Raw genomic sequence first — 27,520 nt, forward strand, 5'->3', positions numbered from 1 at the left:
AAAAAGGACAGAATGCTCAAGCACGCCTGGTTCTTCTCATCATAAGACCTACATTGCCCATTACAGTTCAAAACAGGTGTGGGAACGCTTTCTCCTTGCAGAAGATTCTAGTTTGTGTGCAACAGTGGAGTTCCTGGTGCCTGTTTTGTCTCCTTTACACATTTTATAAGCTGTTTGTGTGTTCTCAGCTGGTAAAAATTCCACCTTATGTACACACACATATACAATGAGCGCATTTAGCCCAACACACAGTATTGTTTCAGATGTTCGCTTAATTCCATCACAAAATATAGTCCTAGGTCATGAAAGCTGTTTTTTGTTTTGTATCTTTAGGGTCAATGTTAAAAATGACCGTGTGAACGCTAAGCGAACCAGGACTGAATGTATCATTTTCTTTTTTGGTCCAGATCAAAAGAACCAAGAGAACCGAACTAACTAAGTGAGCACACCCTAAATTACACACATCAGCTTTATTTTCTACTTGGATATGAAAGACAATGAGTCATTAAATCTGTGCCAAGCTCTGAAAGATTTCAAAAGTGGGTTTTAGAGGAATGGCCTCTGTGTGACCGATGGAAAAACATCACTGTTTAAGTGCACAAAACTGAAAGCTGCTTTATGGGATGAGGCGTAGACGGAGTTGCAGTGTTAGCACTGCAGATGTTTGCCTGTAGGGTGTGTGTGTGCGTGTGCGTGTGTGTGTGCATGTGGCAGCATGTGCTGCCTTACATGTGGAGTTAAAGAAACAGATTCTATGTAGCTGAAGGGAAGGGAGGGACAGATTGAAGCATTGCTGCGGTTTGCTGGTTACGTCAGCTCTGACAGGCTGCTATATCCCAGCAGCACATCACCTTATCGTAAGATCCTCTGACACGCTATTCTGAGGAAATTCCACATAAACAATTACTTGCCACATAAAAAGGTTAGCGTGTGTGTGTGCGTATATATGGTTTTTATTTCTTGCTGTTAAAGGGGTCCTTTATGCCCTTTTACGAAGTTTTGTTTTTGTTTTTTGAGGTGTACTAGAAAATGTTTTCATGCTTGATTGTTAAAAAAAGCATTATTTTTCACATATTTTACATTATTACAGATCCTTTATCCCCAGTCTGGTTGAACGCGTCGTTTTCGATGAAGCCTGCTTGAAATGTGCTGTGATTGGTTAGCTGGCCCAGTGTGTTGTGATTGGCAGCGCTTAGCTTGTGTTCGGGAAATGTCCCGCCACTTCATAACCGCAAGCTCTACTAAGATGTAGATATTAACAATGGCGTCGATTTCAAACCATTTCGAGCCCGATTCAGACCCTGACAATGTTAACGAACAAGAGGATTTCAAGCACGGACTTAGCAAACACGGATTTCACAGGATGTTTCAGAGTGGATATTCAGACCAGCCATTTGTTGTAGTCCTTAAAAAGCGATTTCTGTCAAAGAAAATATGTCCCTTTGCATTGAACTGTAAGCGTCTTTGCAGATTTTGTTTATGCTTAAACGGCAACATTATGCACTAATAAAGTTAAAAAAAAGTGAAATCATAATCAAGGACCCCTTCAAATTAAAATTTTTAATTAAGTTTTCTGTGGACCCTCCAGCACCACATTTATAGAAAAGCAATATTTAATAAGATGGAACTCTTCAAATATTGTGCTCACGCAATGTTTATACTGCCGTTCTTTCAGTCTCTTTAGCTGTCACGACAAATCATGCAATTAATACCCATTCATTGACTTCTCATTCATTTGAATCACATAGTTTGTTTTTTCAACTTTGCTCAAGCCTGACGAGAAATGGTCCGATTATCATCAGAAGGGTGTCACGCCCAGTTATGTATATATAGACTTCCGTGGCTTAAGTTTGGTAACATGCTGTCAACATGAGGGGAATGTTTTGGAGAAAATCTCTTGGTCAGCGCAGCCTTGCTTCAGTCAAGCTTGTAAAGAAAGTTAAAAGATTTCTGGGATGGTCAGGATTTGACCCTGAGGCCTAAGAAAGGTTTACACATCCGCTTTCACAGTGGTTTCACCGGGTTATGTTTGTTTTGAGCAGAAGTGGCCACAGTTCAATCTGCAGTCACTTCTCCAAAAAATTCTTAGACTATTAAAAACTATCCAGATATGAATATTTTTTTAAATTGCCTCCACTTATTAAAGCCCTCAAAAAATAAGTGTGCCAGTATGATTAGCATGTACATAACACAGTGATTGTGAACACACTGAGTGTGAAACCGCTGTGTGAAGTGACACGATGAACCAATCAGAATCTGATCTTATTAGGAGAGAGATTCTGGGCCAATGAGATTGCACAGTCGGACTACGTGGTTAGAACAAAAGCTCTGACTGTAAGATGGAATAGCTTGTTGTTTTAACAATTCAAGCCTGGTTGTTTGGCATGCACAAACAGTTTTAAAGGGTGTTTTTGATTAGATTTGAAAGTCCACACAACATAAGTACTATTTCATTTTGCTATAAAACTCCAAATGATTGCTAATAAAAGCAAAGAGGCATTAATAAGAAGTAGGCCCACTCAGATTCTGTGCCCACAGATCCTCATTTATTGAATATTTTGGGTAAGTTGATTACGTAATTCAGCCGAGCATGTAGTACTCTGTTTTGTTTATAACGTTTTACCATGTTTAAATCAGAGCTACACAGATTTCTTTAGCGCAGAAGGTCCACAGATTACATGCTTATTTACTTAGCTAACTTAGCTGATGTTGAATTTAGAGTAAAGTTGAGGTATGCAGAATAAATAGAAATCTAATGTAGGTCATATTCACAGAACATATGTTTTTTATAGATGCTATATTTTATTTTTTATTGATGATTTTATAGAGAACTGGTTCTAGATCACTATAAGCAGTGAGCAGCAGAGCTGTGTTGCGTATACGTATCGGTATGCATGGACTGCTCTACACGTCTTCTGAATGCCCCTTGTAAAGGTTACTCTCGACAGCTCCCAGATGTGCTACACTATTTGTGTAACTGCAAATGTTGCCTGAGACCACCTCAGCAGGTAACTCAAGTAAGCTAGTTTGGAATTTATAGAAAAATATGCGTTTTATAGGAGTTTGTTAACCATTTTCAGCGTATGTTGGTGTGCTTGAATTTTACAGGGATCGGTTTATGTCAAGCTATTATCTTTTATAAGAACGTACTCAACTGGCACTAAAAGGGAAGTATTTTGCCAGGGGTGCCAGAACATACAGGTCAATGCTCTCATCTACTGAATTTATTTGTTTGTTTTTTTGTTAAATTGCGGCATAAAGTTATAATCTGTTCAAATCGTGTATTCTGATGTTTGCCACCAGAAATATTTATATGCATCATAATGTGATATTCAATCATTCCTTTAATTTATGCTTGCATTGAAATGCAATATTTCACATCGATTTTCCGTAACACTTTTATTATTTCATGCAACTGTGGAAGGGCAAGCATGTAATGGAATTTCATTGGTATTCATGAACTAAATGGCTGACACAAATTGTGTTGTTTTGTTGTGCCCTGACCTTGAAATTGCAAATTTCGTCAATCAGCAAGAGAAGCTGAATAAGACCACCTGGTCATCTCCGGTCTAGGGTATGTTTTTGATTGGCGCAATATTTATTTATTTTCGTTATTTAAAGACCACGTTAGTAATGTGCGCCTATAGGTGGGTCCACAACGCACGTACACTCTGCTTATTAAACACACAGGGACGCACAGCAGCACACAAACATGCCAAATATTTAAAATAAAAGGATCACAATGTAAAAGATTATTATTGTGTACATAAAGATATGGTGGAATCCGGCTTGTCCAGTAGATGGTCTAAAATAAGGGCCCTTCATGTGTTATTATATTATTTATTTTTTTACCTAAATCAAGCTCAAATGAAGTTACAAGGTTTTTGACCAGCGAATGTCAGACATTTGTGTTTTGTCCATCATTAGAACGGCCGCATCTGAGGCAGTAAGTGCATCGCATTACGTTTTCATCAACAGTTTATTGTAGCTATGTGGGCGCTCACTTTTTTTCTATCATTTGGGGAAAACCTCATGTTATAAAAGATGAAGTGCTTCGCACAGGCTATTTAAGACAAATGCTAGACTAGGACATTCTTCTCCACTCCTCAAATACATAAAACATTAGCTGTTATATATGTAGTGTTTCTTGAGTAAAGAAAACACTGTACTTGTTCAAACAACCCGTTCTTTATTTACCCTTCGCTCTGCAAACAAGCAGAGACGTCCAAACTGTGTGCGGCAAATTTTCTTCACGATTGAGGCTGGGTGGTTTGTATAAGTTTTGTACGAGTTAGATGATCCAATGGATTTCTGAGATTTAGTCAAAAGCTCTTTTAATAAATATGGAGATATGAGGTTTCTGTAAGACAGCAAGGAGATTATTTACTGATTTACTGTCACCATAATTACAATGCTATTTTGATCAAAACTATGGTTACCATAATAAAATGTTGTAAGAGTGGTGCTGAATGACATGGAGGAACAGTTCTGAATCATTTTGATAAAAAAGAGGAAGTTCCACATGTCAGGTCTGTGATCCTTTATAAAACAATTTTTAAGAGATGAAATGGTATCAAAGTTTTCCTGAGCGCTCAAATTGAAAACACTCCAGCCCTTCTCACGTTTCATACCGCATTCTTACGCACAGAGAGAAAATGACTTTGACATGCGCCTTGAAGTTCTCAAAGGTCCTTGTGTGAAACTTCCCACATGTGCGAGTGAAATCGATCGTTTGATCTGCTGCACGTTATGAGCCCTGGGATCGCTCTAGAATAGATGACCGTATAAATTTCTCGCGCACTGATGCAGGACATTATTGTTAAGAAATATTCAGTGTCATCTCCTTTGTATGAACACAGAGGAATGAAAACGATTCATCTCTTTTTGTATTAGAAATTCACAGAGGATTTTACAAAGGCTCAGATGGCCCACCTGTATAAGATTTATTCATATCCAAGTGTCTGTTTTAGAAATTGATTTTCTTTTTGCAGGTAAAAAAAAAGTCTTTTTCATTTTTCATAATTCCTCATAATAGTGTTTAGTAAAGCTAGAAAAATTAGATTTTATTTTAATATTTTCTCTTTTTAAGTTTAATTTCAAGGTCAATTTTTACTTATTTTTATTAAGTTTTAGTTCTTAGTTTTAGTGATGAAAAGTAAGAAAACATTTGCCTCTTTTTTTTATGGTTTTAGTTAATGAAAATAACCCTGATTAGAGTGCATTTGCAAACATAGGCTTTAGATAAGTTTCATTATGATAAGAAAATATGATTATATGTCATAGGTCTCCAGCATGGTTTCACATTCACTTTTGACAATTCAGAGACAGGCACCACTCCCTTCCTTTAAACCTCACCCCGCACACACACACACACACACAGCACTTCCCCATAACCACTGCCCGCGCTTTCCTGAGCAGAGCTGGAACACACACACACACACATTAGGACGGGCGCAGAGACATACCTGGTGTCAGTGCTAACACTGTGACTGGAGCAGACGGTAGCGTTGGGAGGTGCTGGTGTGTGTAGCTTTCATATTGAAGGAGGAGAAGCAGTGCCCACATATTTGGTGAACTCCAGTAAAGGAACTACAAGCGAGGGAAAGGAGATTTGTGTCGTGTTTTGACAGCTGGGTAGGTTAAGCACCTTTAATGTTGTTAGATTGTTGTGTGTTTGGCAGTGTGTGTTTTGTGTCTGTTGTTCTTTCAGCTAATTATGCATTAGCAATGACATATCGTACGTTTAGAAAACTGCAAATAGCCTTCACTTATTTTTGCTGCGTAATTAGAGATTAAGATTTGGAACAGAGACTTCATTTGTGAAATGGTGATGTTTTGCAGTCCTTGAGTTTCTAAAACGACCTTGAACCCTGAGTAGAGAGAGGCTGAGACCTGAATGTGTCACTTACCCCTTGCACCACCAACACATCTTTCACTGTGATGAGATGAGACTCGCCTGGTCACTACCCATCAATCAATGTCCCTAAAGAGACAAACGCACACCGAAAAACCTTCGCTGTCCTTGCTTTAGGAATGAGGGAGATCACTTACGTGATTTTTGATCTGACACCAAGTACTATCAGGGCTAATATTTCTGATTTCAGTACCAATACCTGGATTAAATTTCATGAGGGCAAAATTAATAACTACAGACATTGAACATTAGCCATTCTTACCAGGGCTTGACATTAACACCTGCCAAATGCGGGTGGATTTCAGCAGTGCCATGTAACGCAGCCAAACTTTTATACGGTAGTGTACGATGAATTATGTACATAAATATCAGAATGTTTTCCATTCATTAACAACATTTATAGAACATAATCAATCGTTGAACTTATATAGTTTAAAGTTTTATCAAACAGCAAAAAAATAACCTATTAGCCAAAAAGAAATGTCGCACTTGGTTGGATGCTTGGTTATTTGGTTATTTAATGAAATACTTCAATTCTACACTGCTTTCTCTATTTGAATACTGTATGTCCTGTGATTGAGCTAATGATATATTTCTTTCAACAATTTTTTTTTTCTTCTTTTAAACCATATATGTTACCCTGGACGACAAAACCAGTCGCATGGCTCAATTTTTTGAAATTGAGATTTATACATCACCTGAAAGCTAAATAAATAAACTTTCCATTGACGTATGGTTTGTTATGATAGGACAATATTTGGCCGAGATACAACTATTTGAAAATCTGGAATCTGAGGGTGCAAACAAATCAAAACATTTGAGAAAATCGTCTTTAAAGTTGTCCATTAATGTTCGCGATTGTGCTGCATTCACTCACAAAAATAAATGTTTTACATATTTACGGTAGGAAATTTACAAAATATCTTCATGGAACATGATCTTTACTTAATATCCTAATGATTTTTGGCATAAAAGAAAAATCTATCATTTTGACCCACTGTCTTGTTGGCTATTGCCACAAATATACCCGTGCTACTTATGACTGGTTTTGTGATCCAGGGTCACATATTTTCCTGCATGCTAAATAAATAGTAAAATTATAAATACTAAGAAAAACATTCAACATCATTTTGATTCACCATCAATACCGATATATTTGATCTCTGATATTTTGATCTTTCTTACTTGTGCAGCCTAGCTGTGTCTGTTGCTCAGTTTTCACTGTCTACTTCCTTTATGGACTCAAACGTTGGCAGTATGAGGGTCATGTATCAGACAGCTGACTGAAGTCTCAGCCTGCTGCAGTCCGCCCACTGTAAGAAGCCTGTCAGCCTTGGGGTGATCTGGAGCGCCGTGTTTGAGACTTTGACAGCTGCCCGGCAGATCTCCGGCTCTAGATGGCGCTACTCTGTCTCTGCAGCACAGGAGGGAGGCAGGGAGCAGACAGGGAGGATAACAAGGCACGTCCTTCAAACTCTGTTTATTTAGACTCAACCTCAGTGGTCATTTCGTCTGGGGCCTGATAATGTCTGAGCATGTCGAAACTGCCCAGCCTGTTTGTTTGTCTTTGTGCTTGAGCAACAGAAAGGCTTTGTGTCGTTTTTCACACGTGCCTCAAGACCATAGACTGTGCTCAAGACACATACCACTTCCTAAACAAGCTAAATTCAAAGCCTTGTCCTCCAAACCTCTTATAACAGGTTAAAACGACATACTAAAAGCAATGCTGTTTTTGTATGAAGCAAAACTTTTTTTTTTGTTTAATTTATAAGATATAAATTTGTAACAGATTTAAACCTGTAACTTGTGAGTCTTTTTATTTGATTCATTAGAAGAATCGTCCCATAAGTGTAATTTATTCTTGAGTCAAACTACTAGGCTACATTGTTGAAATGTAGGTTTTAACATGGAGACAGCGAAGAAAATGCAATAGAAGGATTTGTTGTCTGTTTATTGTCTTTGAATTATTTCACAGGTTTGGGTGCAGGAAACATGGCGCTGTTGAATGTTTGATTCTCAATGGCTGGCCATTTTAAGGCATTTTTTTATATATATATATATATATATATATATATATATTATAGTGCAGCAGTTGCTTCCAAGTATAAAAATCCTATTCCTTTTTTTTTTCATTGGGGAATTGATTGTTAATGATAACTTATAAACCATTAAAAACAGACCTTCTGTGACGTACGAGGTATTAACTTGAAAAAGGTGAAAAACTACATTACCCGTGATTCTGCAGAGAATTCTCAGCCAATCAGAGAATTGTGACAAGCAAATCACACTCTTTAGTGTCTACTTACAAATTTGTAGATATATGCATATTTTGCAATTAACATAAAAACATATATATATAACATATATATATATATATATATATATATATATATATATATATATAACATATATATATATATATACATATATACATATATATATATATATATATATATATATATAATCATTTTTTAAATCAATAGTTTTATATTTTTTATAGTTTATTAAATTTCTCACAATACTTCATGGAATTATACAGTTCTCTCACTCGTTAAAGCTGTCTTGTACCTTTGTCAACTTTCGTAACTTTTTCACAACTTGTCTAAGCTTGTTTGTCAACAGTCAATTGGCTAACATCTGTGTAGCAGACTCTGAAAGAGCTCAAAATACACAAATAGAGTCTGTGGTGTGTTACAGGCCTAACATCATCACATGCCACATTTGTTGTATTAGCGCTACTGGATGGCATAGAGAGGTAAATGGGACTGTGCAATTTCGTCCAGTGAAGCAGCTTTCAAGCGTGGTGACGAAGTGGAAGAGCAAAGCCCGTAAAAAGCGCCTGACCACAACTGACCCTGCAAAAACGAACTGCGGGGAAGCTATTTGCTCTTTTAGTCAGGATGCAGAAGTGGTTGTTTTGCATTTGATGGAGGGAATGCAACTGTGCAACACTTAATCCATCTCAAAAGCCCATGATGGGAACCGTGATGGAGGGTCACACGTGGACAGGATCCCTCAGATTAGAGATTAGGCCTGTAAGAGAAGCCAAAAGCATGTTTAAGCTCCACTACGGCGTATGGGGGGAGGGGACTGCAAATATAGTTCAACATCCCCCGATCAAACACACACATTCAGATGTCCTTATATGGATAGTGCTATTCAAATTTGTCTGCAAACTTTACAAACAGGAAACGGTTATCTGTCAATCAGGACGGACTTGCTCCATTTAAGTTGTAGATTAATATTGGGTCAGTTAGTTTCCATACTGTTTACAGACATTAGATGTGGGAGAATGAACAGTATTTGCTAATAAACAGCTAGCTATGCAGTTAACTGGAGTTTTACTAGTCCACCGCTGCTACTCAGACTGGAAGATCACTTGTTTTTCTATTTGATCAGGTTTAAGAAGGGGTGCAAGGAGCATTTAACTCAAAGAGGCTTAAATTACAGCTGGACCTAAAGGCAAACATGCTGCTATAATGTGTGTGTCTGCGTCTCAGTGCTCAGGCGGCTGTCAGGTAGATGGCCAATGCCATATAATTATGTGTACATGAAGTGAGGGTGAGTTGTATTACAAAACTCATGTTAAGTGCCTTGGGATGGTCGTTGAAATCATTCCGTACTATTTGGTAATTGTTGTTATTGTTTTGTAGCTGTATGGATTACAGAGTGGTTGTTACCTGAAAACACTAGTCTGTAGATTTCTGATTTCACATCAAAAAAGGGTTTAAATATATTGTTCACTCAAAAAAGGAGGGAAAAAAGTCACAATTTACTCACATGACATCCCAAACCTATGTGACTTTCTTTTGTCTGTGGAAAACAAAAGGAGTAATGTTGAAGAGTGTCTTAGTTGCTCATGTTAATGTTATGAAAATGAATGGGGATCTGGGCTGTCAAGCATCAAAATGACAAATAAAAGTACTAAGTACTAAGTTGTAATGTGGCTTCAAAAGACATATACACTCACCTAAAGGATTATTAGGAACACCTGTTCAATTTCTCATTAATGCAATTATCTAATCAACCAATCACATGGCAGTTGCTTCAATGCATTGAGGGGTGTGGTCCTGGTCAAGAAAATCTCCTGAACTCCAAACTGAATGTCAGAATGGGAAAGAAAGGTGATTTAAGCAATTTTGAGCGTGGCATGATTGTTGGTGCCAGACGGGCCGGTCTGAGTATTTCACAATCTGGGATTTTCACGCACAACCATTTCTAGGGTTTACAAAGAATGGTGTGAAAAGGGAAAAACATCCAGTATGCGGCAGTCCTGTGGGCGAAAATGCCTTGTTGATGCTAGAGGTCAGAGGAGAATGGGCCGACTGATTCAAGCTGATAGAAGAGCAACTTTGACTGAAATAACCACTCGTTACAACCGAGGTATGCAGCAAAGCATTTGTGAAGCCACAACACGCACAACCTTGAGGCGGATGGGCAACAACAGCAGAAGACCCCACCGGGTACCACTCATCTCCACTACAAATAGGAAAAAGAGGCTACAATTTGCACGAGCTCACCAAAATTGGACAGTTGAAGACTGGAAAAATGTTGCCTGGTCTGATGAGTCTCGATTTCTGTTGAGACATTCAGATGGTAGAGTCAGAATTTGGCGTAAACAGAATGAGAACATGGATCCATCATGCCTTGTTACCACTGTGCAGGCTGGTGGTGGTGGTGTAATCGTGTGGGGGATGTTTTCTTGGCACACTTTAGGCCCCTTAGTGCCAATTGGGCATTGTTTAAATGCCACGGCCTACCTGAGCATTGTTTCTGACCATGTCCATTCCTTTATGACCACCATGTACCCATCCTCTGATGGCTACTTCCAGCAGGATAATGCACCATGTCACAAAGCTCGAATCATTTCAAATTGGTTTCTTGAACATGACAATGAGTTCACTGTACTAAAATGGCCCCCACAGTCACCAGATCTCAACCCAGTAGAGCATCTTTGGGATGTGGTGGAACGGGAGCTTCGTGCCCTGGATGTGCATCCCACAAATCTCCATCAACTGCAAGATGCTATCCTATCAATATGGGCCAACATTTCTAAAGAATGCTTTCAGCACCTTGTTGAATCAATGCCACGTAGAATTAAGGCAGTTCTGAAGGCGAAAGGGGGTCAAACACAGTATTAGTATGGTGTTCCTAATAATCCTTTAGGTGAGTGTAGATGGTCATATAGATATCTTTTGTTATTGTTTTGGGTGCCCATATTCCCATATTCCCACTCACTTTCATTATATGTAAAATATTATATTATATTATATTATATTATATTATATTATATTATATTATATTATATTATATTATATTATATTATATTATATTATATTATATTATATTAATATTATTATAAAAAAGTCATATGGGTTTGGAATGATTAAATAAATACAAAAGTACTATATCCCTTTTAGAAGGATCAGAGAGTAACTAGTGAGAAGGAAAGAAATGAATTCATTATCCATAGTGTAGATAACATGTAATTTCACACCAAAATCCATTGCAGAATAACACTGGGGATTTGTGTCACTGCAGACATATCTCAACAATGAGGTTTTTCCAGACAGACATAACTGAAATCATAGATTAAGCCATGCCGTGACCTCTGCCAGAAATTTAATTCACACTTTTACTGTAGATTCACAAGGTTTTGCTTCTTAGGAATCAGCGGTGAGCTAACAGGAAAAATCAGCTCTTTTCAAATCTTTTCCACATTCATCTGAATTTGTTCCTTGGATTAAAGATGAGAATGAAGTCAGACCTGGAATAACACATTGGCTCTGTCCTCTGTCTTTCGAGTTCACAGGAAACTCAGCTGTCTGTCAGCCCAGACTGCAGGCCGAAAATAGCAATGAAAGAATAAACGACAGCTGGTAATGAAAAGGGATGAAAAAACGAGTGGTGAATTGAGACTTCATAACAAATATATAGAATAAATAATAAAATAAAATAAAACAATTAATTATAACAAGTTAATTTATACCTGTGTTGTATCATAGCACCAGTAGGTGGTGGTTAGTGTCTTTAAATGAGTCATTGAATCATTTCCATTAAACCGATTCCTTCAATACTGTACGCATGAGTCATTGAATTAATCATTCAACTGATTCGTTATAAACGATGATTCATCAACTTCTGTTGGGTGTTTTGCAGTGGTTCTGCTATATCTTTATTTGGAACTATTTTCATTGGCGTAGCAAAAACAAACAAAGACACTGACTATATTGCGTCTAAAATATAATTTACTCTGTATTAACTTCTTGTTTATTGAACTGTATTGCACAATCGTGACGCCTCTTTGTTACTCCAATAACCTCTCATGAAACATCCCGAGCTGTCGTTACTATACTTCTAACGTGGCGTTTTTAAATTACTAACTGAGACGTTGACACGTTTGAACGGCAGATCCTGAATCCGTGGCGAGAGAAAGTAGATCCATACACAAAGGGATAATCTTTGTTTTTTTCTTAGTACATGTTTACATATACTGCATATACTATCATCCAAAAGTTCGGGGGTCTGTAAGATCTTTTAATATTTTTGAAAGAGGACGCATTAAGCTTATTTGATAAAATATATGGAAGAAATTAATTGGTAATATTGTGAAATATTACATTTATACATTAATTTAAATTACTTTTATCTATTTCTATAATCCATTTGTATTGTACAAAAATCATTCTGATATGCTGATTGGGGTCTCAGGAAACTTTTTTATTTACTTATTATTATTGAAGTTGAAAACCGTTAATATTTGTGGCCCTTGTTTTAGTTTAAAGATTATGTTTTTCTTCAATTTTGTTTGTATTGTCATTGTTTTATTTTCTTTAGCAGCTTGCTTCTTCATTATTATAAATAGCCTATTGCCATTTAGACCACAATTGCGATTTCATATGTACTGTAGCTGCAAATAGCTGAATATTCCTCAAATATATAGTAGAAATAGATGTTTTCCATGGTCATTGTGGTGTTTTAGCAGCAGTTCCGTGCAATAGAGTAACAGATAAGTAGACCTAGAAGCAAATGAATAAATTTGTCACGCTGTTTTCCTTGAAGCTTCACTCTGACAAGCAGGAAAGATTTTATTGCTCTCCAAGCCTTTTAGCATTAAAAGATTTGAGGACCTCAGTAATGAACTCTGTCAGGTGCCTCTAAAAGTCACAGTGACCTCCCGCTTCGTATAAGAGAATACTATAATGGGCTTTTGCCTGACTGACTTCAACTGCATTCATTTGCACATACAAAGAAGTAATTTATTATTTTAGTGATGTTTCGGCATTTCTGCATGTCTGTCTCATTTGGAGACTGTATTTTCGGAGTGAGTCATGCGCTATTGAACACATGACTCCTCTGACTCATTAGATGTCCTGTCCTCACAGATGCTTTTATTTATTCCATGTTTTCCGAGACATTACCAAACTGGTCCGAAAGGACATACTAGATCAGTATTTCTGATTCCTGCTGTGATTTTCCCCCCATTGCTGCTTTGCACTTCAGAGCTGAAGATCTTTGACAAAGAGCATATGTACAACTTGAGGCTACCATAGAAGAACAGATGTTGATTCTGCTATCTGGACCCCTTTGGTCCAATTTCAACCTGTTTTAGTCTTCCTTCAGGGAGTCTTAGTTCAGGAAGAGAGCAAGGAACAGGAAATAAGAGGGGCTCTCACTAGGGAACAGCTTTGAGCTTTTACTCTAATTAGAGAACATCCCTTCTCAACCGTTAGACACCAAACTCCAAGATGTCTCCACCTGGAAGCTATTCGTGTTGGCTTTTTCGACGAGACTCCTAAAACCACGCAAGTCCACATTGAGAGGTTATTTTCTCGGACCCCACGGACAGTCCAAACTGCACACTTTGCACACTCGGGCGAGTGATAGCATCTGGGCTTTGCCTGAGCGACGCCCATTGTTTAGGTAATGATGTCAGAAAGGAAATGCGTAAGCCAGGCCGCCCTCCTTATGTAAGTAGACGGGAGGAGGCAAAAGAGGGAAAAGATTATAGAGATGTTTTTCAAACTGTTAGCTATAAATACGGCTGCGTGTGTGTGTTTTTAGACCTCTTTTACTAGACAGCAGAGCCTTGTCTGTGAAAAAGGCGTCAGCTGGACAACGTTTTGACATTTTGGTGTACTTTAGAAAGTTTTTAGGCGTTTGTTCCTCAATGAGGCTTTTTACACTTGAAAGGAGAGTTCACCCCCCCAAAAAAAGAAAGTTAATTTACTCATCTTCATGTCGTTCCAAACCTGTGTGACTTTCTTCTGTGGAACAGAAAAACAGATATTTTGAAAAGTGTCTCAATGTTATCCAATGTTGTTTTGGACACCATTGACTTTCATTATATGGACAAAAACTGTTATTTTGTGTTCCACAGAAGAAAAGAAAGTCATACCAGTTTGAAACGACATGAGGGAGAGCTTCATTTTTTTAAAAATTTTTTTTATCTATCACTCTAATGCATCAGAAATCCACACAGCTGCTCAGAAATTATACGGTTCAGTTGTAAGTTTGAGAAGGATTCATCATGGGTGTGCAAACTGGCCGTTGACGGAGCAGCTTTTTGGCTGCACTTCTCCAGTCCAGTCTGAAGTGTGTATGCAACACGTTATGAGCTCATATTACTGCAGCCGTTGAAACCTGAGAACGAGCGGAACTTCCTCCATCCAATCCATCCAGTTTTAGTCCATCCTGCGATCGTGCTATTTATAGACTCACATCCTTTTGTCATTCCAGAGGGGCTTCCCAATCCCTTCATGGCTTTCCAGCCTGAGTTCTATTGGCTCTGTTGTTCCAGACTCGGCGGGCCGGCCCATTCCCTCCTCTTTGGGTCGGACTGGTCGTTTATATTCCCGCCATCACGTAATTAGTTTTCCGGACTGTGGAATTCCCTCCCCTTCCCTGCACACCCCTCAGAGCACCCCTTCCACAAAGTCAGAGGAAAAAAGGAGAGAAGGAAAGAGCACGCGCAACGGAGAGGGTGAGGATTTAGAGGTCTTTAGTCGGACTGAGAGCGTGCCTCTTTTTCCTATGAGACGGATTTGCCTGGCGAGGAGATGGGCAGCCACAGGCCAAAGGGATGTTGATGTTTGTAGGGATCAGAAATCGACATGTGGTGTTTGCACTGCGCTTCAGACAGAAGCCAGTCTCTGCTGGAACTGGGGAGCTGGTAAGATTTCAGTGTGTGTGTGTGTGTGTTTCAGAACACATATAGAAGTACATATGAGAAATGTGTTTTAAGTGTGTCTCTACTGTGTTTGTTTGCATTGGGACGGGGTGTATCATTGGATCAGGTTGTGTTTTTAAGTAGATCACAGATGTTTTATGTGACATTCAGGTCAGTGGTTCTTTGTTTCTTTTACCTGCTTTGAATTATGGGGGATCTTCCTCTATTGCGCAAACCTCTCCATTGTTGCTCTCAGCGCACTTCTGCTTCTAGTTGTGTGGCTGAGTGATGTTTTAGTTGATCTTGCACCGGATAGACACATTTATATCTTATGCCATTAGCCCAAAAATTGCTTTAATGTCATTGTAGATTTTTTCTTTTCATGATGACCTCTATCCATCACTGATTGAATATGCTGATTGTGTTAGTCAAAAAGTTCCAACAAGAATATCTTTTTGAGGTCTCTACTTCAGCCATTCTGTATGGTTTTTTTTTGCTAATGAATGAAGTATTTGTGTGAGTTGTTTGGCTTTATACTTGGCTCAGTCATGGAAAGGTGGCAGTAGCTAAACAATTTCTTATTAATAACAACAAATCGAGATATGTGTATTTATATTAGTAGATCAGCCCCATTGAAATTCATGTAAGACCAGAATAAGCTTAGTGATATTAGTAAAGCAAGCTTTATTTGAACAATAAGTGCTTTATGCAAGATGCCGGAGCATTTCCCAGTCATCAACAGGGCTGCATTCATGCGACGTGCCACGCTTGTGAATGGAGCCTGATTGGTCCTCTAATGCTCTCAAACTTGGATTTAGTGTGGATTTGTGTGTAACCTGTGTTAACAGCACAACATAATGTTTTTTGCAAGCCTGGAAAAATATTAAGCAAAAAGAGTTCAGTTTATAAAAGCATTTGTTTTTAACTGTCTAATCTTCAACATATAGTATGAGGAAAAACTAAAGTCAGGTGTAAGGGTGGCAATAAAAACCTTCAGAGCTTGAAGATTCAGAACATGAAAAAGACTCCAAAAGCAGCACCCAAGAGTTCAAATGACACGTAGTTTAGGTAAGTGAAATGTAAATGAGCTTGTTATTTTACCTTGTTAGACTCAGCATCTATACTTCAGCTTCACAGCAAATTAGATGAAGTACAAGGTTTAAGTTACATAAACTCAGCAGAAATAGCTGTCAAAAAATTGCCTTATTGCGGACTCTTATGATTGTTGGAGGGATGAAATGTAAATAAAATGCATTTAATTTAAGATGATTGAAACCAGTAGTGATTAGTTCCTCTTTGTATCGGCATGTTGTAAGTCAATAGTTTGGCTTTGAGTTTCAAACTAGTAATATAGTACTATAATATAGAGGTCTTCTTTTGATAGACTCATTTAAGTGAACTCCAAAAGGGAAAGCAAGAGACGGTGCGTTTCATCTTCTGTCAGATCTTAACACCTCACCATCTTGTTAGCACTTGCGTTCTCTTACCCTTGTCAGAACCTCCCACATCTCTCTGAGCTGGACGTGACTGGAGCCCAAACTAGTCCAATAGAGGCGCCTCCTCTTGCTGCCTAATGAGACCCTCTGGAGAATAAAGAACTTCGCCAGCTGTCTTGAGTTATAGATTTGAGTATGACAGAGAGCCTCAGTTGTCTCCACACTTCACTTGGTTTGCTAAAATCAGCCATCTATAGTGTGTAAACTACAATTGAGTGTAATAAAATAACATAGTTTTGTATGTATAACATAGTTTTTTGGATAGTTTAGCCAAAAATGAAAGTTTTAAGATAATTTACTCACCCTCATGTTGTTTAAAGCTGATTTCTTTAATGTATTATTTTAGTTGAACTATCCATTTAAAGTTGGCTAAATTCTGAAATGCTCATTGTTGCCCCTAGTGTTCTGTTTGTTTCATTACAAGAATGGAAGTTTAAATTTTGATAGACTTAAGCAAATCTGTGTTTGTTTTAACAATGAACCTATTTCTAATTAGTGTTTTGAACTGCAGCGTATAGATTTAAGAGCGCAGCCCTCGGCTCAATTAAATCAGGCTTTTTTTTTTCTCATTAAATTCAATTTGCTGCTGTGTTCACTGTCTTATAAAATAACATGAGGCAGAAAATTAAAATGAGAGCTAGATTGTCAGTCATTCAGCTTCATCCCTCCTTGTAGTTTAAACTTAGTGACTCGACCTTGAACATTTAGCCCATTGTATGTTTTTTTTGTTTTTTTTTTCTAAGATGAATTAATGTCCTCCATTTCAGAAAGTTGTTCATTTTGCCCCACACCATCACTGTGATGATCTCAAAACACTTCCAAGTATTTATTTTCTGATATTTTTCATTGAATCTATTCTCAGACCTGTCATCTGGCATCCTCAAAGGATTTTATATCGCTTGTGTTTACAATAATTGCAACTTTTTCAGACACCGTCATCTATCACAGTTTAGGGGGAGTCAGTCTTTGAAAATACCCTGGTTCTCCTCAGAGAGATGAGAAGGCAACCAAACAAAATGAAAATTGTATTTGCTGCCACCCTTCAAGGGACCCGCTGAGAGCTCTTTCAGGAGACATCAGGCGGCAGACGCTGAAAGTCGTTCGAGCCGGGTGGCCTCAGTGCAAAGATGTGGGGAAATTAGCTGCCAAATTCATCATCTGAATTACCTTGCAGCGTGTTTTCATATAATGTACAATCATGTGTAACAAAATGTCTTCATCTTCAACCTTTATTACCAAACACTGTGGGTAGGGCGGTAGTATTTAAGTGTGCATGTAGGAATACATGAAACAAGGCCATTGTATTAACCTTTATATCTATATATAACCTCTGACTTTACCCATCTTACCCCCTCATTAGCTGTGTCCTTCAGAGCGGCAGGTGGGCTTTATGTGTGTTCACTGACTCTGGGTGATGTCTGGAGGTCATGTCATTGGCTCTCAGAGACACCCCAATGTGCTCTGCATGATAATACAGGCAGTACTAGGGTTGAGAATTGAGAAGCTTGTGCTACTAAATCTACAGCATTGAAAAGACAACACTATCGGGGTTGTCTTATTCTTGAAATGAATGACTGGTTGATATGGTTCTTTTTATTCAATCTGAAACATAGTGTTCTAATTCATGAACAAATGTCAGTTCTTTTCAGTGAATCAAACACATACAGCTTTAAACTGACTGTGAGAATTAAATAAGTGTTTATTTGATGTGTATCTATGCACGTTGTGATTTTTAATCAGTAGTATTTTTTAATAGTTTTTTTAGGCCAATTATTGGATTGTATTTATGCCACCTCAAAAAGGGCATTACAAATTGTTGTAAATGTATATTTTTTTTTAATTTATACATTTATACATTTTTTGTCATTTTCTTTTTTGCTTGTCATTTTTTTGTTCTTGTTTTTTAAATACTTTTTTTTTTTTAGCTTTAATTGATATTTATTTCAGTTTTAGTTTTATAAATATTAGTATGTCAACCCGAAGTATTTTATTTCAGTTAGTGTCCAAGGGAACATTTCTAATGTTTTTATATTTTATTTCCGCTTATTTCAATTAACGGAAACCATTTTTAATATTTTTAGTTTTAATTAACAATAACAACAATAAAAAAACTCAGAACTTGACAATGAAATTGTACTTCTCCCCAAATATTTATTATTTTCTGTTAAGGATCTAAAACCAGTAAATATATTACTGTGGCATGCTTTGTGCCGTATGGAGCGTATAAAGGAGACATTCATTTAGCCTTCTTGTTGTCCCTATGCACTGTAATCGATTCTACAGCCATGACCTGTGACTCTGAGGAAACATGTTTATGTCTGGTTTTTGTGGCGACCTCCCCTTTGACTCAGTAGTTCAGAGCATTTTTTAGAGAAGCAGCAGGTGAATACAGACGTGTCAAAAGGTGTGAGAACAGTCTATCTCTTCGACCTGACATCTCTTGGGCATTTCCTGATCACAGCACTAGCTCCAGGGGTTGTATAAGGGGTCTCATCGGCTCAATAGAGCTTGCCGCCTGAGGATATTACTTGTTGAAGTCAAACTACACCAAGCTCTCGTATTGTCTTATCCAAGATTGGAAACGCCTACAATCAGTACAAATGCTCCGACTTCTATATACCCACACCTTGGTCACTTTCCCCTATACAAGATGAACAAATTCAATCAATCTGACTTTGTCAGTGTTCTCATCTCTGTAATACTGAGTGCTCTACTGCACACTAATTCATTTAATTAAAAGAAGAGCACTTAATCTAGAAAGTTAATCTACTGGCACTTAGCTGATGCAAGAAAGTGTGTTGATGAGAAGCAGTATTTGTGCAAAACAAACATGTACTGAAATAATTCAGAGATCTTTACCTCAAAGTATATACAGTAGTGACAGCTGACCAAGTAGGATGTCTTCTTGGAACAATATTTCTATTAAATAGGAATAAGCAAATAAGCAACTAGTTAATAATGAGAATTGGGCACTAAACTAAAGTGTTACCGATATGTATATAGCTGATATCTATCAATATATTATGTATTCCTATATTACTATTATCTGTCATCTCTTTCACTGGTATAACTGATATTTCTAATCAAATAACCCTTGTTATACTTTGACCTTTCCAAGCAATCACATTAGAGGTGGCGTGAAGTGTCTGGTTGAAGTGTGTGATTGTTTACGAATGTGTCAAAGTTCTCCTTTTACTCATTGCCTTGAGCAATAAAAGTTATTTGCCACAGAAGGTATTCCTCTGCTAAGGTTTTGACAGGTAGGAGTTATGCTGTTGATTCTCTGCTCTGCGTCCCGGAGTGTGTTGTTTGGTGTGTAAGCATGATGTATGTGGACGCTGACACTATACTGCTTGAATGTTTTATCTTAGTATGCAGTACTAGAGAAATGTATGTGCTAAAACACATGCTATAGTGAACTCACAGATTACACCACAGCACCAAGGTAAATACTAACCTAATCAATTTAAGGAAGTTTCCTGAACGTCCAATATAAGTTTTTTTGCAGGAAGGCTTTGTAATCATTGCTCTTTACTTATCTTGACAGAGGTGCATCATACCGCAACGTGTTGCTATAAACATAGTCGTTTGCTTTTATACCTCCACACTAGTTATAAAGTTCAGCTTGTGACCTCACGTGTAAGCTCGTGGGAGTGGATAATGGGATTTACAATAAACTTTGAGTTGTGTCTGGAAAAACACGGTTGCATGTGTTGTGTCTACTGTATAAAGCGGTTAGTGCTGGCCTGTAGAATTTTGAATCTTCTGAATCTTCATATTTCTTCATAGTTATGAATCTGAATGTGCAGTCTGTATTGAATGTTATGCCATAAAAGACCATGAAATAATGACAAGAAACATCTTTCCATTTCAAGCAACAGAACAGTACAAGTCGGTTCTTTTTAGTAAATCAAAAACATACCACGCAACTAGTGTAGTCTGATTCTCGAACAACTGACTCATTGAATCATAATGAGAATTGAATCAAAATCCGAATCCCTGCTTGTATGCCTCATTCATTTGACAGTATGAACTGTTTATGCTCCTTTGTTGTCTATTCTAACCCACAATACTTACGATTTTTTTCTTTTTCCCTGTACAGTGTGGAAGGTGAGGCTCCGGGCGGTGAGGCGGGCCCCTCTCTAGAGAACAGCGGGGGTTACTTACGAGGGCCGGTGAGCCGCAGTGCCATCATCAGTGGCGAGCACTTCGACGGCCCACCACTGTACGCTCACGAGGTACGGCAGCGCCCCCGGCGACCCAAACTCCAGCATTCCCAGTCGATCCTACGCAAGCAGGCAGAGGAGGAGGCCATCAAACGCTCCCGATCACTGTCTGAGAGCTATGAGCTCTCCACCGACCTCCAAGACAAACAGGTAGAGTTCTTCAGGATCTTTAACTGGAAGCCTACCAAGAAACCATTAATTCTCCACCAACTATTTGTATTCACATTGCGATGAGCCGTTATGGTGCAGAGGGAGTGTGATTGAGGTTCAGTGGCTTCATATTATACTTGATGTACTTCCCCTCAAAGGACTGTGTAAATAAATCTACTTTATTGTAGTTGGTTGAACATAAATTCCTTGCTTGTGCTGACTGCATGTCTTTCATATGAAGTAATTTAATACACCCAAAGGCTGATATGAGATCAATGAGAGCTTTTTTGGATTTGGGAGATGAGAATCATAACTCAATGCATGCTGGGAGAGTGATTCTTATTCAGAGTGGTACTATCCAGAGGCGTGCTGCCCACCGTCTCTGTGTGAGGTCCCACAGAGCTGAGAAATCTGATTAGTTCTGCCCATTCTTCAGGCTAAAAAGGTCTTGGGCTGGCTTTAGCATGGGAGTAGGTTATAACTGATTGCTTAGGTACCGTGCTAAAGGCGTTCTTCAGTCCTCAATGCCTTTATAAGGGGATGAAATGGTGAGTTTTATCCATCCTACCTGGCAAAATACCCAAGCTTTATTAGTTAATACCATGTGTGGCTTTTGTTTGTCTTTTTTTATTTATGTTGCTTACCATTTTGGGCTCGAGGTTTGGTCAAGTCATGTTGTGTCATGGGAGGGGAGGACAAAATGCTATTTAAGTCCCATCAACAACAAAATTCTGTAAGACTAAAGAAGGAGGGACATTTGTGCATGTGAGTTTGCTACTATCACTAAAAGTGGTGCATAATCTTTGTGTGTTTCCACAGGTGGAGATGCTGGAGCGCAAGTATGGAGGGCGTTTTATAACTCGACATGCTGCACGCACAATCCAGACTGCCTTCCGCCAATATCAGATGAATAAGAACTTTGAGCGCCTCAGAAGTTCTATGTCGGAGAACCGCATGTCCAGACGCATAGTTTTATCCAATATGAGAATGCAGTTTTCGTTTGAAGGACCTGAAAAAGTCCATAGTTCCTATTTTGAGGGGAAGCAGGTGTCTCTTACCGACGATGGTTCTAAACTAGGAGCCTTGGTGCAATCGGAGCGCGGGGAAATGGTCCCCGCCAACATAAAGTCGCCTGTGGTCCAGAGCGATTTCACGGATGCCATTACTGAGCTGGAGGACGTTTTCTCTCGACAAGTGAAGTCTTTGGCAGAGTCGATAGATGATGCTCTGAACTGTCGCAGCCTACATGGAGACGAGGGACAGCCAGAGTCAACCAGAGGTCATCCAGACATTGAGAAAGAGGTTACCTACCAGGTCAAGCCTTCCCACAGCAGTGACCACCGTAAGCGAGATGAGATGACAGCATCCTACAGTGATGTGACACTTTATATAGATGAGGAAGATCTGTCCCCTCCTCTTCCTTTAACACAATCAGTTGAAAGACCTTCTAGCACGGAGTCAGATCTTCGCCTACGTTCATTGAACTCCTCGCAGGACTACTGGTCTCTAGCTCATAAAGATGAAAAGGGTGACACGGACACTAGCTGCCGCAGCACCCCGTCTCTGGAGTGTCAAGAGCAGAGATTGAGAATAGACCACCTACCCCTGCTAACTATCGAACCTCCCAGCGATAGCTCAGTTGAGCTGAGTGACCGCTCTGACCGAAGCTCCCTCAAAAGACAGAATGCTTATGATCGGGGCATCGCCAGCCAGCAGGGCAGCCCAAAACACATCCCCTCTCACGCGCTCCCACCACGGGGACCTGCTAGAGATGACGAGGCTCCTCGGCATCGGCCGCGGCAGCTGGAAAGCCACCTGGCAATCAATGGCACCGGCAACCGGCAGAGCAAATCAGAGTCCGACTTCTCAGACGGCGATAATGACAGCATCAACAGCACTTCCAATTCCAATGATACCATCAACTGCAGTTCAGAGTCCTCATCCAGGGATAGTCTTCGAGAGCAGACTCTCAGCAAGCAGACGTATCATAAGGAAACACGCAACAGTTGGGACTCCCCAGCGTTCAGCAATGATATCATCCGCAAGAGGCACTACCGCATTGGCCTGAACCTTTTCAACAAGTAGGTGAAGTATGAATGCATGCTTTTGGTAGTAGAAAGCTAGTTGGGAAAAGATTATATTGGTGGAGTGCAGAGACGGCATTTTCCTCTCTTTGCGTAAAACATCCAAATCCACTCCGGGTTTTTCATTTTTTGCTATAAGCTAACTTCGCACTCAGTTACTGTAAAGGCGCAGTCACATTAGCAAAACTTTGGCTAAATTTTGCAGACAAGTTAGGTCCATTGTTAATAGTGTAGAGAAACAGCATGAAGCTCAGCATACTAACAGGATCGCTTCCAAACCAAGAAGCTTCATATTACTAAATGCAGCGAATTTGTGCGTTCAAAGTTCAACAGACTTGAATCCGATGTGAAATCCGTGTCGGGAACTTTTTACCTCACATGCCCCTCACACAAAATTCCAGATTGTGTGGATTCCTATTGAGCGTACGTACTGCATTTCTCCTGCAATTGTGACCACACCTTAACTAATTTCCATACAGTTACAAGAGCGATACATTGGTATAAAGACATTTTGAATACCCTTCACATTTAAAGGTAGGGTAGGCAATTTTGGAGAGGCTAGCAATAGCAAGCTAGATGGCATGGCGTGAACATAGCATAAGCTCATTGTTTTGGTTCAGGAGGAACTGTAACAAACTGCTGTTTGTTTGCGGCACTCGGTTGACTGTCTGTCTACAACTGTGCATAGCATTACGGAGCGCGCTGATGACGTGTAATGTCTATGCGAGCAGGGTGTGCAGAGGTATGGAAATACATGTTGACAGGCAGGTAGAATAACATTTTTTGGTTCTGAGACTTCCACAGAAGTCATTTGTACTGTACTTGTTTTAATATTTAGACCACTTCTATTATTGATTGCTTTCAGGATGTGAAAAGTTTCAACCATATAACAAAAAGTGTTTAAAAAAATGTCTACCCTATCTTTAAGAGATAATGACGCATTACCCAACATTTTATTGTATCATATTTTTTGTCATGCCCACACTCACGTTCACCTTTGCTTCTTTGTTATAATATTTCTGACACAGCTAAAAGTTTGTTAGCACATTGCGTTATGTGAATTGTTGCTGACATTCAATTCTATTATACTTTACACGTTTTGTAAACCTTAAACGTTACAATTATGCTTTTGACAAATGTCTTTATCCAAAGCGACCGCCATGCTCTACTGTTTTAGCTACAGGACCTCACCTCACTGCAGGCAAAAATTATGCTCCTCATTCCCACACCGCTTACATACTTTGGTTTGGAGTGTCATGTTTCAGTTGTATTGAGTAATGAGTAAACACTGTGTTAATAGCTGTGTTTTTTTTAATTATCATCTAAACCAAGCACACAATGCACAGTAGTCGTGTTTTCCAGACATTCATTATAATTTTGGCGCTTTTATTTATTCAGTACGTGTCTGTGTGCATGCATGTGGTGCTGTCTGTTTGATTGCCACTCAGTGCTCTAAATTTGATTAGTGATCAAGCAATTAGAACCGTGATGAGAGCATTGCTGATCAAGGAAAGCACACTGTCCTCATAACCACAGTTTACTTACTCTGTGTACTTAAGACAAACAGATGTAATTATTTTTTAAGCTTCTTACAAAAGTGTAGGGGTTGATCATTTATTTTGCAATCATGAGGTATTTCAAATCAGATTTCATTTTTTATTGAACAGATTAAGGCGCTTGATTGAAACTGCTGGACTGTGCATGTTTATATGCCAGTATGTGTGTGTGTTTGTTCATTTAAAGCTTTGCTTTAAAGGGGCCTCTAATCTTAGATGATTGTGGATTTGCCCTGGGCCGTTACTTTCCTTTTAATCTTGTGTGGTAATGGTTCGGTCACAAGAACGTACTTGATCTGAGAGCTGTTTAGTCACACATTGGGACCAGTAAATGCACTGTTCAAACTCTTGATCTTCTTTTATTGTCTCTAGGAAACCTGAAAAAGGCATCCAATACCTGATTGAGCGAGGATTTGTCCCAGACACACCTGTGGGAGTTGCCCATTTCCTGTTACAGAGAAAAGGGCTAAGTCGACAGATGATTGGCGAGTTCCTGGGCAACAGGCAGAAACAGTTCAACAGAGATGTTCTTGAGTATGTTCAGAAAATTTAATTGGGTTAATTGTAATGTAATGTCTCTTTATTTGACATGGACATACAATTACATTGGGTGAACCATATGCATTGGTTTTAGTGTTATAGCATGCATGCTAATTTTCAACACCTGTCCACGGGAGGCTTTTAGAAAGAAAATACAATAACAAGAGTAATAACAAAAGTGTTATTATTTGGGTGTATTGTATTAAATAAACAATCATCCAAAGTGAGATATACTACAAAACCAAGTTATTTCAAATATAATACGCAGCCATGTCCACGAGCATAACACATTTTGTTTTGTTTTGTGCATGTTATTTACAATTAGTTGTCTCTGCACATTATTTCAGCTAAAATATAAATCATTTACAGTCAGCCTGTTTTTTCATCTCTGTTTAATTTATTCAGTCTGTGCTCCAAGTAAACCATATTTGACCTAAATGCACAAAAAATAAAACACAAATTCTCCAAAGAAAGAAAAACAAAATTATCCATCATGATAATCTTTAATTTTATGATGCTCCTTTGTAATTTTGCTTTTCACTATCCTTCACTATCCTTGCTACATAAGAATGAACTAGTTAAAGCCAATATTACTGGAGCCTGTATGAATTTGTGTTCCCTCCTGGGACAAACTGACCACCATGTGTAAGCCTTCCAAGCTCTTGTGGCTTTGAGCGCATGGAGTATCAAAGGTGGAAAATATCATAGTCCATTGTCTCATAAACTGGTTCTTCACAATTGTATTGTACCCACAACCATTAAGCGTCCTCTTTTTTAAAATGAGTGCATTTAGGATCAAAGGTGGAAAACATCACATTCTATTGTCTTTGAAACTGGTTCAAAACCACAACCATTTGCTGTTATTGTTAGTGTCACCATGGAATTAGGGAGCATATGACAAACGATTATTCCAGCCAGACCTTTGTTGGGATTAAAATGTGAGAGAGGATGATATATGGACTGTTACTCTGCTTTATACTGTATATATTGACTGAGGTGTCTGGGTTCGTACTTTTCAGACACCATGTGTCCAAGATAATGGGGACAGATAAAGCCATGCAGTCTGTGTTCAGCTCTGTCTGACAGCTCTTTTTTTTAAAGGCACTTCCTTAAAATCAGTAAATCTTGACATTCCAGATTAAATGCACTCTGAGAGTATCCCTGGAGCAAAATGTCCCTCAGTTTGCTTTGTATGCCCCACGATTGTGATGTAGAGACTGATAGATCTTGCTTTTATCTGAAAGACTAAATTTGACTAAAAGCAATGACCACTCTCAGTTTAAAATATATTTATGTTTGCCGTGATAAAATGCATGGAGTAGAATGTAATTTTGTCTAGAAGATTTCCAAACCATTATTGAATACACCATCATGAATATACTGTAGTGCAGGAAAGAATGCGGCAGTTCCTTGAATACTTCAATGTTCATTATCTTTTTTCCAGCTGTGTGGTAGATGAGATGGATTTCTCTGGAATGGAGCTGGATGAAGCCTTGAGAAAATTCCAGGCGCATATCCGGGTGCAGGGAGAGGCACAGAAGGTCGAGCGACTCATTGAAGCCTTCAGGTGAAAAACAATTAAATTGATTTTTTAATGTGTTACAAAAAAAAAAAAAACGTAATTAAAGGGATAGTTCACCCAAAAATAAAAACACTCATGTCATTCTAAAATGGTATAATTAGATCCATCTGATTTGTGAATGACTCATTCAGACCTGTTCTGTGAACTGGCTCAAATGATCTATTAAAAAGATCCAATGATTTATAATCAAAATAATATTTTGTAAAGAATCCCAAAGAGATAGTGTGGAAATCAAGATTTTCATTGGATAACGACACAAATGTCGGTCTGCTCCTCTACAAAACTACAATATTGCTTCAGAATATTTGGAATATATGAACTACTTTTATGATACTTTGAGGCTTGTTTGACATTTTTTGAGCTTGACAACCTCAGCGTTAATGTTAATGTTCATTTTATTGAAAAGAGTGGACAGGATATTCACCTAAAATTTGCCTTTTGTGCTCCACATTGACATGTCATATGGGTTTGGACTGACATTTGGTTGAATAAATAATAAGAGAATTTAAATTTTTGTGTGAACTGTCCCTTTAAGAGAAGCTTAGTGATTACTCAATGAAAATGGCTTTAAAGTTAAATTTTGTTTATATCCAGTAAGTCTCTAGGATGGTTTGTTATCTTGGCATTCATTAGATTGCACCAACACAAAAGCATAATACACTCCCCCAGCCCTCAGAGAACATTGTTCGATCGGATCTCAAGGACTGTCTGTCATTTGAGCACTCCAGCGGTTGCCTATTCACCACCCTCAGACCTTCAAAAAATATTGTTATAGCTAAACCCTTTCAGCCAGACATATTCTT

General features: G+C 38.5%; 1 protein-coding gene across 12 annotated transcripts in view; it reads left to right on the forward strand.

Annotated features, from left to right (window-relative positions):
- iqsec1b (IQ motif and Sec7 domain ArfGEF 1b) overlaps window positions 1–27,520 on the forward strand; it is a 183,267-nt gene that overhangs the window by 143,277 nt on the left and 12,470 nt on the right. For 7 of the 12 annotated variants that reach the window (XM_084101634.1, XM_084101642.1, XM_084101638.1 and 4 more), the window contains 4 exons: window positions 20,682–20,955; window positions 21,775–23,036; window positions 24,968–25,129; window positions 26,580–26,702. In XM_084101634.1, coding sequence (XP_083957760.1) covers window positions 20,682–20,955; window positions 21,775–23,036; window positions 24,968–25,129; window positions 26,580–26,702 — 1,821 coding nt within the window. Of the gene's footprint in view, window positions 1–5,376; window positions 5,635–7,221; window positions 7,375–14,734; window positions 15,087–20,681; window positions 20,956–21,774; window positions 23,037–24,967; window positions 25,130–26,579; window positions 26,703–27,520 lie in introns of those variants that run through there. The other 5 variants (XM_084101637.1, XM_084101644.1, XM_084101645.1 and 2 more) reach the window with 5 other exon arrangements.

This window comes from Abramis brama, assembly GCF_963993115.1.
Source record: "Abramis brama genome assembly, chromosome: 23".
Lineage (NCBI taxonomy): Eukaryota > Metazoa > Chordata > Actinopteri > Cypriniformes > Leuciscidae > Abramis > Abramis brama.